General features: G+C 43.2%; 1 protein-coding gene across 4 annotated transcripts in view; it reads left to right on the top strand.

The window, feature by feature from the left end:
• Window positions 1-10,621, top strand: part of PRKACA (protein kinase cAMP-activated catalytic subunit alpha) — a 78,907-nt gene extending 68,286 nt beyond the window's left edge. For all 4 annotated transcript variants that reach the window (XM_089532924.1, XM_089532934.1, XM_089532915.1 and 1 more), the window contains exons 5-10: window positions 323-405; window positions 1,964-2,090; window positions 2,577-2,672; window positions 2,817-2,939; window positions 7,117-7,281; window positions 8,453-10,621. In XM_089532924.1, the coding sequence (XP_089389050.1) occupies window positions 323-405; window positions 1,964-2,090; window positions 2,577-2,672; window positions 2,817-2,939; window positions 7,117-7,281; window positions 8,453-8,578 (720 nt within the window). In that variant the 3' untranslated portion in view covers window positions 8,579-10,621. The remainder of the gene's footprint in view (window positions 1-322; window positions 406-1,963; window positions 2,091-2,576; window positions 2,673-2,816; window positions 2,940-7,116; window positions 7,282-8,452) is intronic.
• The last annotated feature ends 1,443 nt before the right edge of the window (window positions 10,622-12,064 follow it).

The raw sequence follows: 12,064 nt of genomic DNA, 5'->3' as shown, positions 1-12,064 counted from the left end.
AATGGAAACAATATATAAACTGCCAATATCTTTCATTATATAAATGATATAAATTATTACAAACAAGCTAACATAAAATAAATGTCTAATTGTGTACCAGATGCAGGAATCTGCTCCCCACCCTCAACCACCACCCTTCTTTTTTTCTGGGGTACCTTGTATGTGAACACTCTTATGCAGGCTTGAGTATTATTATAGAAAGGCAGTATAGAAAGACCTTTTGCCAAGAAAGGAGGGAGTTGTGGCCTGGACTTGTGGGAATTAATGTAGGAACAAAGCAGTACTTGCTACGGCTCTTAGTTGTTTCTTCACTTACCTACAGGATAACTCAAATCTGTACATGGTGATGGAATATATCCCAGGCGGTGAGATGTTCTCCCACCTACGGCGGATTGGCAGGTTCAGGTGAGTGGGAATGATTCTCTCATTGTAGGAACAAAGAAGCTGGCTGTTAGATTTCCTGACTTAGTTTCCCAGATGGGTTAAACAGGGGGAAGAGACTAGGAAGCAAGGGATGTCTGCGATTTTTTTACTTTGTACTTAAGTCTGAATGGATAAAACCCTCCAGTTTTACGTGTGGCCTGTTAATTTCCAAGGCAGAGTTTATGTAGAAGAGTCTAAAGGTAGTGATGGAAAGCTATGCTTACTTTGCTATTTAAATTATGGCGGCATGCAGTCTATCGAGCTGCCCTTGAAAAGTGTTCATAAGCTGCACTTAGTACAAAATGTGACAACTAGACAGATTTCTGGTGTGTTCTGTGTTGACTGAATTACACCAGTCTTGTGTCAACTACATGGATGCCAATTTGGGTGTGGGCACAATTCACATCCTGGTTGATTTCCTCTGAAGCTCTATGCACTTTGTAACCAGGTTGCCCAAAAGACTGCCTTCTTTGGTAGGAGCCTGCCTCTGGTACAAGCAGATGTAAGGATCTGTTTTAGAGGCTCTACCTCCCACCATTGAGAGGCAGGGCTAGTGGGGACAGAGGATGGGGCCTTCTCTGTGGTGGTGGTGGTTAAATTGTGGAGCTCTTTTCCTCTCTGTTCAGCTGTAGGCAGGTTGTTAAAATGTTTTGGTCCCCTTGGCTTTTGAGTTATTTAAAAAGTGTTTGTTCTGTTGCCTGTTAAGATTGTTTTATTTCTGCTCTGAATTTTGCTATTTATGTTCTAAAGTTTAAAAATAATTTCAAAGTTTTAAGATTAGAAATAATATTTTGAGACCTAAAGAACACCCAGAAATAAATTTTGGAAATAAAAATTAACTGTCTTGCACTTGAACATGAAAGTGGGGGCGTGTCAGAACAGATTGATGCTTTCAATGAGGAATAATGAGGACATGGATCTCTGCTACTTCTTATTAACATTGGGAGGCCCATAAAAGCTGAATGGTTTTTACTGCGGGGTTGTTGGCTGGTAGTGGTGTCCTAGGTAGAAACTACACTACAGTGCCACGTTGAGGAAAGAATGCCCGCATATGTTTAGCTCCATTGTCCTGTGTAAGAAGCTTGACAAGGAACAGAGAGAGTGCAAGTTAGCTTCTAGTTCAGCACCTTCAATCTGGTGCCCTCCAGATATTTTGGACTATCACCCCTGTCAACTCTTGCAATTGCCTATTATATTTGGGGCTCATGGGAGTTGCAGTCTGAATCACCTGGAGGGCACCACATTGGATAAAGCTGTTTTATTTTTATTTATTTTTTAAATGGAAGGCCATCCTGAACTGGAGGGTGTTCAGCTCATTGGTACTTGGGGCATGGAGAAGTGTGTAGGCAAAGTGGTTCTTAACCTCCAGATATTTGGAATTTTCAACACCCAGAAGGCCTGACCAACACAACCACAGATGGTCAGAGATTATCAGAAGTGCAGTCTAAAAAATCTGGTGGACCCAAGATTCAGTTTACGTTGATTGGATGTGGTTTGTGAAAATGCTTCTTTCTTCTTCCCCTGGCCCAATTTTTTGCAGTGAACCTCATGCCCGGTTCTATGCCGCTCAGATTGTGCTGACGTTTGAGTACCTGCACTCACTAGATCTCATCTACCGAGATTTGAAGCCTGAGAACCTCCTCATTGACCAACAGGGCTACATTGAGGTAAAGTAGCTTTCATCCACTCCATGGGATTCTGCTTTCAACCATCATAGGAGTTTCTGTCCTTTTCAGTATGCTTGGGGATGCAGTTCCTTTCTACAAACATCTGAAGCAATTAACATTTTTAGAAATGACTGTGTTTTGCCAGACATAAATAACTTCTTATGAAAATCAAGGAATTGCCAGAAAAGGAAGGATGGGAGGATCAAATCTTTCTGTCATTTGTGTTTAATTTCTAGGAAATGGAGTACTCTGGTAAAAAAAAAAAGCACAACACACATACACACACCCATCTGGTTAACTAAATATGCTCCAATCTACCAGATGTTAGGCTTTCTGTGTTCCTGGTGAATATGCATGTTCAGGATATATTACACAATTAGTGCTCTTTTCTTTTCTAGATTTCCCACCTTAAACATTATCTCTTCGTATTCTCCTACTTCTGTTGTACTGCAAACAAACCTTATTCTTTCTTCCTCTTACCCTCAGGTGACAGATTTTGGCTTTGCCAAACGAGTGAAAGGCCGAACATGGACCCTTTGTGGAACTCCAGAATATCTGGCTCCTGAAATCATTCTGAGCAAGGTGAGTTATCAATCTCCACTAATAATATACTATACCTTACACAGCAATGGATGAGAATATGGCCCTTCTGTTCCTTTGTACAGTTTCCAATGAAGTGCCAATCATCTTTGATATTTCTCATCTGAGCCTGCTTTACTATTTCAGGGTTATAACAAAGCTGTAGACTGGTGGGCCTTGGGTGTCCTCATCTATGAGATGGCAGCTGGCTACCCTCCATTTTTTGCAGACCAGCCCATTCAGATCTATGAGAAAATCGTCTCTGGGAAGGTAACATTTCAGCATAGAGGCTTGCATGGATGTGATAGCTGTTTGTTATGAGATAGCAGCTACCTTATTTATGGCAAAAATATGCCACATGTGACCTTGAGACCACATCGGTAAGTGCCAATATAGCTCTAAGGATTTTGTTGTAAAATGCAAACATACCTAATGTTCAGTAAAGCATTGACATAGAATCATAGAATCATAGAATAGTACAGTTGGAAGAGACCGCAAGGGCCATCCAGTCCAACCCCCTGCCATGTGGGAAATCCAAATCAAAGCATCCCCGACAGATGGCCATCCAGCCTCTGAAGACCTCCAGGAAAGGAGACTCCACTACACTCTGAAGGAGTGTGTTCCACTGTCAGACAGCCCTTACTGTCAGGAAGTTCTTCCTAATGTTGAGGTGGAATCTCTTTTGCTGTAGCTTGCATCCATTGTTCCGGGTCCTAGTCTCTGGAGCAGCAGAAAACAAGCTTGCTCCCTCCTCAATGCCCTTTACATGCCAGGTAAATGCTAGACTGAGTGCAGTATCCACCCTCTCAAGTTTTCCTTTGTTAAATTTTCCAGTTGTGTTTTAGCAGTACTCAAAGCTCTCCCCACAGTAACATAAGGAGTGGAAATGTCTGCATAGCTATTTTTCTTTGTAGTGCCTGACTTACATCTGAGGAATAGGAGAATTCTGTTGACTTTATCAGAATATGAAAGCTCAAATGCCATTATATTTTAAATACTCTTTAAGATTCTAGTCCACATTGTGGTGAATAAATGGCTTGAAAAGAAATTCTGCTAGCTCAGGGGTGGGTGGATTTTCTGGGGACAGAATTTTAACATAGACTAGTTTAAAATGCTGGGCCACTGTGTGTAATATTTTATCATGTGTTACCTCCCAGTTAACGCTCCTGGATGATGTAGGATTAGTGTTGGGTCTTAAAAGGAAGGGGGAAAGGAGACAGGTCTGAAGATGTTCAGAAAATAGCTTTTTATTAGTTAAAATGCCTGATACCTTTCAGCCTGGGGATACTCTTGAAGCCTTTTTCAGAGGACCATTTAAAATCAAAATTGCAAAAACATCTGATTGAGAAATTTCCTCATCCAGAAATTTCTGCAGGGTTTTTTGTTTGTTTGTTATTTAGCCCCTTGAAGAAGGCCCCAAGGGTATCCACAGGCCTAAACAATTTTTAACTAATAATGACCACCTTCTACAACCTAGAGATGTGTCTCCTTTATCTCTTGTAGACTTTATTCCTCTAGTTTTGCTCTTTTCTGTTTTTCTTAAAATTGTCAGACCATGCAAGGTATCTTGCTAAGAGTTAAGGTTAAAACAAAGGAAGGGGCAGGCACATAAGTCTTCCCCACTTTAACTGTAAAGTTGTAAGTATTCACTAATATCACCCCCTACATTTATTATACGCCCAAAAAGTTTGGGTTGGGAAAAGGATAACATAGGAGAAATCCTCCAGATTCTTTTACACCAGATATTTTTAGTACTTTGATTCCACTTTAACTGCTAAGGCTCATCCTGTAGAACAGGGGTTCCCAACCTGGGGGTCGCGACCCCATTGGGGGTCGCCAGGTTGGGAATCCCCCGCCTCCCCCTCCCCTTTTCTCCGCGGGTGCCAGCGCCTCCTGCTCCTTCCCTCCCTTCCCGCGGCTGCCAGACAGCTGTGGGGAGGAAGGGAGCGGGGGTCCTCCTCCTCCTCTCCCTCCCTTCCCGCGGCTACCAGACAGCCGCGGGGAGGAAGGGAAGGGGGCGGGGGTCCTCCTCCTCCTCTCCCTCCCTTCCCGCGGCTGCCAGACAGCCGCGGGGAGGAAGGGAAGGGGGCAGGGGTCCTCCTCCTCCTCTCCCTCCCTTCCCGCGGCTACCAGATAGCCGCGGGGAGGAAGGGAAGGGGGCGGGGGTCGCTTCCTCCTTTCCCTCCCTTCCCACAGCTGCCAGACAGCTGCCGGAGGAAGGGACGATCAGGGCTGCCTCCTCCTTTTCTCCCCGCGGCTGCCAGGCAACCACGGGGAGAAGGGGACGGGACTGCAAGCCCCAGAGGCCTTTGTGGCCGCAAGTCCCACCCCTTCTCCCCTGGTGGCCTCCCTAATTGGTTAGGAGGCTGGCAAGGGGCAGGACTTCCAGCCGCAAAGCCTGCTGGGGCTTGTAGGCGGCTGGAAGTCCCCCCCTTCCTGGCCTCCCAACCTATCGGGGGCCACGGGCGAGACTTCCCTCCCCAATGGGGGTCGCGGCGCTGCTGCAGAATCATTGGATTTGTAGTACTTTTATCATACCAGTCTGCTGTCCTGCAATAGTCACACTAGTTTTAAGAATAGAAGCCATACTTACCATACTTTCACCTAAAATAGTACTTTGGCAATCCATCACATGATCTATTTCCCACACTTCTAAATGCTACCTTCTGGGGGGAAAGGTGAGAATGAGTGATCACAGCTACCAACTGCCTCCCGAAGCTGGCTGCTGTGTGAATGTGTACACAGCAGCTGGTTTCAGGAAGATGTTAACCATTGTGATCACTGGGAGGGAAAGAGGAGGAATGGAGCAGAATCATATCCACTCATACCATGTGACTGCCTGAGTAGCAGATTTGCAGAAGAAGAGGCCTATTGCACGAAGGCAGTAATGGAATAGCAGCAAGACTGAGAGCCTTTTGATGTATTTTGCCCATCAGTGAAAAGGTGACTACAGTTATAAATGGAATGTAAGGCAGTAGCAGGACAAGTATGATGCTGTGTTATAGGTACCAGCCAAAGACACTTTTATCTTGTTCTAATTCCACTTTTCTGCCTCGTGATAAAGGCCATAGTTTGGTCAAAGGCACTAGAAGAGCTCTCTGGCTGAGAATTCCAAATATCCCTCCTAGTTTTGGAGAAAAGGCATAATATAAATAAAAGGTAAATCATAATTATCTAGGGTACACCAAAATGAAGAAAGCTGATTTTTGTATTGGAGTAGGGCTGCATTCAAATTCACATACGGCTATGAAGCTAACTGAGTCACAGTCACTCTGTTCTTGCCTTAACCTACCTCACAGTGCTATAAAAACAAAATGAGAAGAGCCATGTACATTATCTTGAGCTCCTTAGGAGAAAGGTGGAATATAAATGCAGTTATTTTAAATAAATAACAGAGCATCATAGTGAAAATGAATTTTAGAGCAGAGTCAGTTCTGCTGTTCAGAGGGAAACAGAACTCTGAGTTTTGGCTCCCAGTTTAGGGAAGCAGACTAAGAAATAGTGACTGAAGATTAAAGACAATCATGATTGCAACACAGCACAGATCTCCCAGGAGAATGAATGACAGTTATAGTCATTGGAAGAAGTCGGATCTTCTTTTAAGGCATGATTGTAAGCCCTGTTCTAATAAAATAAAATCAGCATGGGATGGGAGGTTGCTCTCAAGTAGCCTGTCAACATGGGTGACCCATGAATTTCACAGGGTTTTCTTAGGCAAGGAATACTCAGAGGAGGTTTGGCCAGATCCTCCTTCTGAAATACATCCTGCAGCATTTGGTATTGTTTCGTGGTCTCTCATCCAAGTACTAATAAGGGCTGACCATGCTTATATTCTAAGATCAAACGGGATCTGGTGCCATTAGGGTATTTAGATATAGGTAACTCATATTGCAACATTAATTGCCCTGAGATTTAGAATTGCCATGGAATTCTGTTCCATTCAGAACTGAAAACAGCTCTCAGGACTTCCACACAAAATCCACTCACAATTACACCCAAGTTTTCTTAGTTTAGCAGAATAATTTAGAGGTGGAGATGGGAGCCATCTTCTTGCCTTTTTAAAACAATCTGGAGTCAGGAATCCTTGCAGATCTACTGAAATCACTCAAACATTAAGTTGCAATTCACTTTGCGACTAACCCTGAAGAAGAGCAAAATACTGAATAGCAGCTATAAAATTTTCTGGTTATATTGGTAAGCTGCAATATTTTGAAATAGAGAGACTTTAGAAAGGGAGGAGGTCAAGGAAAGCCCTCTTTTTGCTGCTCTTGTATCAAGATTGTAATGAAAACCAGTTGCACTTCTGTTTAAGCACATGAGCTAGGCCTTATAAGTTTGTGGCAAATTTTGCAGTTGTAGGCATGCAATGAATAGTCATCTTATATCCAACTGTGTAAGACTCCTCTAGAAGACAAAATGATTAACTGGTTGTTGACTTTACATCCAGGTTCGCTTCCCCTCTCACTTCAGCTCAGACCTGAAGGATCTGTTGCGTAATTTGCTCCAGGTAGACCTCACCAAACGCTTTGGCAACCTCAAAAACGGAGTCAATGACATCAAGAATCACAAATGGTTTGCTACTACTGATTGGATTGCCATCTACCAACGGAAGGTGAGCAGCAGTGCCAGAAAACAAGGTCCATTGTAGCACCTTTCAGACATCCCTCCACAGCAGAGATTGATGTTGTTATACCACTAGAGATGGTATAATGCCAACTGCCTGCTATTGCTTAGAGAGGGCCAAAGAAACGCAACATAATTATGGCAACATAATTGCTTGCTTTGAACTTCTCAAAAGGTAGTATAAATGGTACCACCTTCATTCTCCCCTTCATTACTAGTCCTGCAGTTGCAGTACACTGTACTGGCAATGTATGACTTCATGACGCTCGGGATCCAGGTAAACTCACTGCTGCGTCATTAATGCTAATTCTCATTTTGAGTAGCTGCTGTTAGACCTTTCCTTGAATTAGACTGAAAACATCAATATCAGGTTGCTAAAGTACTGTCTTGTGGCTTATGGTCCAAGCCAGACTGTTGGATTGCAACTCCTTAGTCTTTTCAAGCTTAGCCAGCAGTGAGGAATGCTGGGAGTTGAACTCCATCCAGCAAATCTGGAGGTGCAGGATTTCCCCATGTCTGCTGTGGTCCATGTGATGGCACTCTGGAGAGAATCCATCTCTGCTTTGGGTAGGTGTTTGCTGAACTCCAGAGAATGAAGATCTTAGACATTGCATTTATTGAGACCTAATTCAGTCAGACCAATAAAAGAGAGCCAAATCATTTTCTTCCCTAACCTCACTTTTCTGTGCTTGGTGGTTTGAAGTTATTTTCCCCAGAACGCAAACTAGTTTAGGGAGAGTGGCTTAAAGCAGCAGAGTATGGTGAGGCGAGTAGAAAACAAAGGTGTATACTTCACACTTGTTCCAAGACTTGTTTTGAAACCACTTTTTATAAGCAGAGAGAAAAGCACATGCCTCATAAATGGAAGCACAGCAGGTTCCTTCAGGGGGCCCAACTGTGTCTGAGAAATGCCATTGAACCAGGCTGCTGCAGTGCCTTCAGTTGCTTTGAAGTGGCAGGGCTGCTTCCATGGCTGTGCCCAACTTCCTGTTTTTCCTGCCCACCTTTTGTTTGTTTGTTTGTTTGTTTGTTTTCAGTTGGGCAGGGGTTCAGATTGGGAGGCCAGTTTCAATGTTTCATGGCGCAGTGGGCCTTTTTGTATAAATGCCTGGGTGCACTGGTCCACAATAAGCTTTTGCTTTGTCCCCTCTGCTCTACAGGTGGAAGCTCCCTTTATACCAAAGTGCAAAGGCCCCGGCGACACAAGTAACTTTGATGACTATGAGGAAGAAGAGATCCGGGTGTCCATCACTGAGAAGTGCGCCAAGGAGTTTGCAGAATTTTAGGGCCAGCCCCCTCCCCCTTGCTTTGTGTGCCCAGGGAAAGGAAGGGCTGTGTTTCATCAGCCCCAAGGGCCAGAGTTCCTTGCCTATGTGTTAATTTTGGGAGGTGGGAGAGTGTTGGGGTTCACCTGGATCTGTTTGGGCAGAAGAGAGAAAAAGGGGAGTTCATTTTGAAGCCGTAGAAAAGGGCAGATGTCTGAGGGCCACCTGTCCGCCTCCCTCCACAAGCTGCAAGGTGGTTCCCAGGCACTCTCAGGCAGGTTTTAAACAAATTCCCTTCCTCCTCACACCAATTCCAACCCATACACAAACCCTGATCAGACAGTCCCTGGATTATTGGTGGCTTTTCCCCTCCTATTCTTTTCTTTTTTACTTTACTTTACTTTACTTCTCTCTCTCTTTCTTTCTTTTTTTCTTTCTTTGAGGGGAAAGGGGATATTTTGCAATTCATCCTTGCCTGTAAGGTTTGGTTCATGGGGCATTGCAAAAATTCAGGAGGGGGAGGGCAAGAAATAAACACATCCAGATGGCACTTTGGTATTCAGACCAGCACTGCATGGGTTAATGGCCCAGCCTTCTCCCCTCCCCCTGTAGGACAAGCCTGTCCTTTTATCAATATTTTTCCCCAGTCTCCTTTTATTAACTTTAAAGAAAGGTTTAAAGAAATAGTTGACTGGCTTTAAAAAAGAAGGTTTTAACAGTCTTGGCGGGACAGTGTTTTCATATGCTCTGTTTCTAGTACACTTAAATAAAATTCTGCAGGAATTTTAACTCTGTAAAAACAGCTGGGTTTTAGCATAAAGAATTTGTTTTGTGGGCGGGATAGAAAAGACAATTTATTTCCAATCTTAGTCCTCTAGTCTGTGGGAAGGAGGGAGGCCATAGAAATCATACTTATTAGGGGGGAGGGGGGAGTGACTGGTTGCTAGCTGGTGCAGGAGAACTAAGAGAAGGGACCCTGTCTGATTTGTCTTTCTTACATGTGTACACACCCTTCCCCCCAATGCCTTTGAAGATCAGCTCCACTGTTTCAGGCAGCCCTTGCAGCCACTGCCAGAGTGGAGGAGAATCAAGCCAGTTCTAGTCCACACTGTGAAACAACAGAATCTAACTAATGGCTTGGAGAGGCTGACTCCTCTTGGTAGCAACTGGAATGGGCAAAATGCACGAGCAGTTAAAAGTTATCACATATGGCCTTTTCCAGCCAATTTTTGAACCTCGGTCTCTTGTGTTCTTGATAGTAGGATCTTTCCAGTCTTCTGATGGAAACTCCCATTACTCTAGTCCTCCAGGGCTACATCCACTTGCTGTGTGTTTGTGCTATGGTGGCAGAGGGTATGGATGGATGACCTAGTCCTGCTGTGAAGGGGCAGAGGTTTAAAAACTTAAGTTGCTGGGACGATCCATCCACTCGGGCAAGCTGATAACAGTGTTGACCAGGGAGATAACCGTTTTGATCTGCAGTTCTGACTGAGAATGAGAGGTGGCATCCATTGTAGAGCCTTTTCTCAGAGATATCTGGGTGCTGCAGGAGCTGTGACTTAGGGTGTAGAGGGAGGGCACCTTGTGTTTCTCCCTAAATTTGTTCTAACTTCCCCTCTCCTTTCCAATGCAATGCCTCTTTGTGTTCTGTCTTCACCTGTCCCACTCCAAACACAGTCTTTCTATACTCACCACCAGTTTAGTTTCTTCTGTTCTCTTTCCGTGGCTGAGGAGCAGAGCAGGCTTCTCTTAGATTGGTAGATGAATTATATAACTTGTACAGAAGCGCTGTCAGGAGCAGACAAGCTTTGCTTGCCTCTCCAACTCCTCGTCCTCCTTTTCCCACCAAGAAGCTCATCAGCCCCCTTTGTGTTGGGTTGGGGAGAAGGGGAGCTCAATACCCACCCACTCCCTGCCTCGGAAAAGAAAACACACTTCTATGTAATCCAACAAAACTTGTTTCACGGAGGAAAACAACAGCAACAACAAACCCTACTTCCTCTTTAACAGTGTGCTTTGTTGTAAACATATTTGAAACTATTATCAATAAAGTTTTGTTTAAAAAAATTTTTTGAAATGTAGTTCCTGAAATGTGATGTAAGAGGGCAAAGATGGTGGGAAATGATAGACGGAGGATCTGAGCTGAAATTGACAATAAATCTAAAAAATGAAATATGTGGCAACCAGTCAGGTTTGCAGAACAGTAAATGCTAAAGAGATAGTGCTGAGTGACAAGTGATAAAATATAACTTCCCAGGTACTCAAAATACCACTGCATTAAGCACTGACAGAACCTGCTCACTATAAAGTGGGATTTCCAATTTAACATTTCTAAACTGATTTAGAAAAAAAAGTACTACAATCAGCCTTCCGTATCCACGGATTCTTTATTCACAGATTCAACCATCCACAACTTGAAAATATTCAAAAATATATAAATTCCAAAAAGCAACCCTTGATTTTACCATTTGATATAAGCGACATCATTTTACTATGCAATCGAACGTGAGCATCTACAGATTTTGGTATCCACCCAGGGTGGGGGTGGGGCTGAAATCAAATCCCAGCAGATAGCAAGAACCCATTGTATTTTTAAATTACTGGTCAGTATAAGGTACTGAGACAATCAAATCTATTTTTATTCTGGAGGGGTTCTGTCATTTTTATAAAAGATGAAAAGGCAGGTTTATCAAATGGCCAGGTGGATTCATGCGTCCATTATCTGAAAGTAACATTAGTACCTGTGAATTGCCAGATTTACTAGGCCTGTGTCTTAATATTTCCTCTGTACTGAGATATATTGGTGTCTGTAGAATGTCCACACCTTGCTCATTACAAAACAACACACTACAATGTATCTGTATAGGAAATAAAGGTTCCATCATATCTAGTTATACAGTTAAGTACTATGGTGTTGTGTGATGTCTTCCAGTACAAAATGAATCTGCTCAATGCCATTAAAGGCTGGGTAGACAAAACAGAAACCACACACAAAAGGTATGTTCTGATTTCTTAACCTTTAAATATTTAAGGCTCAGCCATGATTAGTACCGACTGTCTATTACAGAACTCCTACTCATCTTGCCTACCAGATGTACAACTTCAGCAGGGTATCGTGGCTGAATTTAGATTTCAAACTCCTGACTTCCATTCATAGAAGAAGTTCCATTTCCCCCCTCCTAATTGGTTACCTAATTTGTCAGAATATTTGATTGTATCTAAAGTTTGCTGTCATAGTGTCATCTTTTAAAGTTTGGTGTCATCCTTTAAGCTTGGCTGGAAAAAGGTAAGCTTTTGTTTTGGTTTTTAAAGACTACAAGACTTATGACATACAAGCAGAAGTAATTAGTATTCTGTTCCAGATAATTTTCTGATGTTCGTACAGACTTCTTTCTTAAGAGAGATATAAGCCTGTTACAGACTGCCAGAATAAAGCTGCTTCGGGTCTCTTTGGAGGTATGCTATTTAAATGATGCATGCATCCTAAGAATCCGGAAGCTGCACCAA

This window comes from Sceloporus occidentalis, unplaced genomic scaffold, assembly GCF_023333645.1.
Source record: "Sceloporus occidentalis isolate IW3139 unplaced genomic scaffold, rSceOcc1.0.p SCAF_1, whole genome shotgun sequence".
In the NCBI taxonomy this organism is placed as follows: domain Eukaryota; kingdom Metazoa; phylum Chordata; class Lepidosauria; order Squamata; family Phrynosomatidae; genus Sceloporus; species Sceloporus occidentalis.
This window is presented reverse-complemented; position numbering and strand designations above follow the sequence as displayed.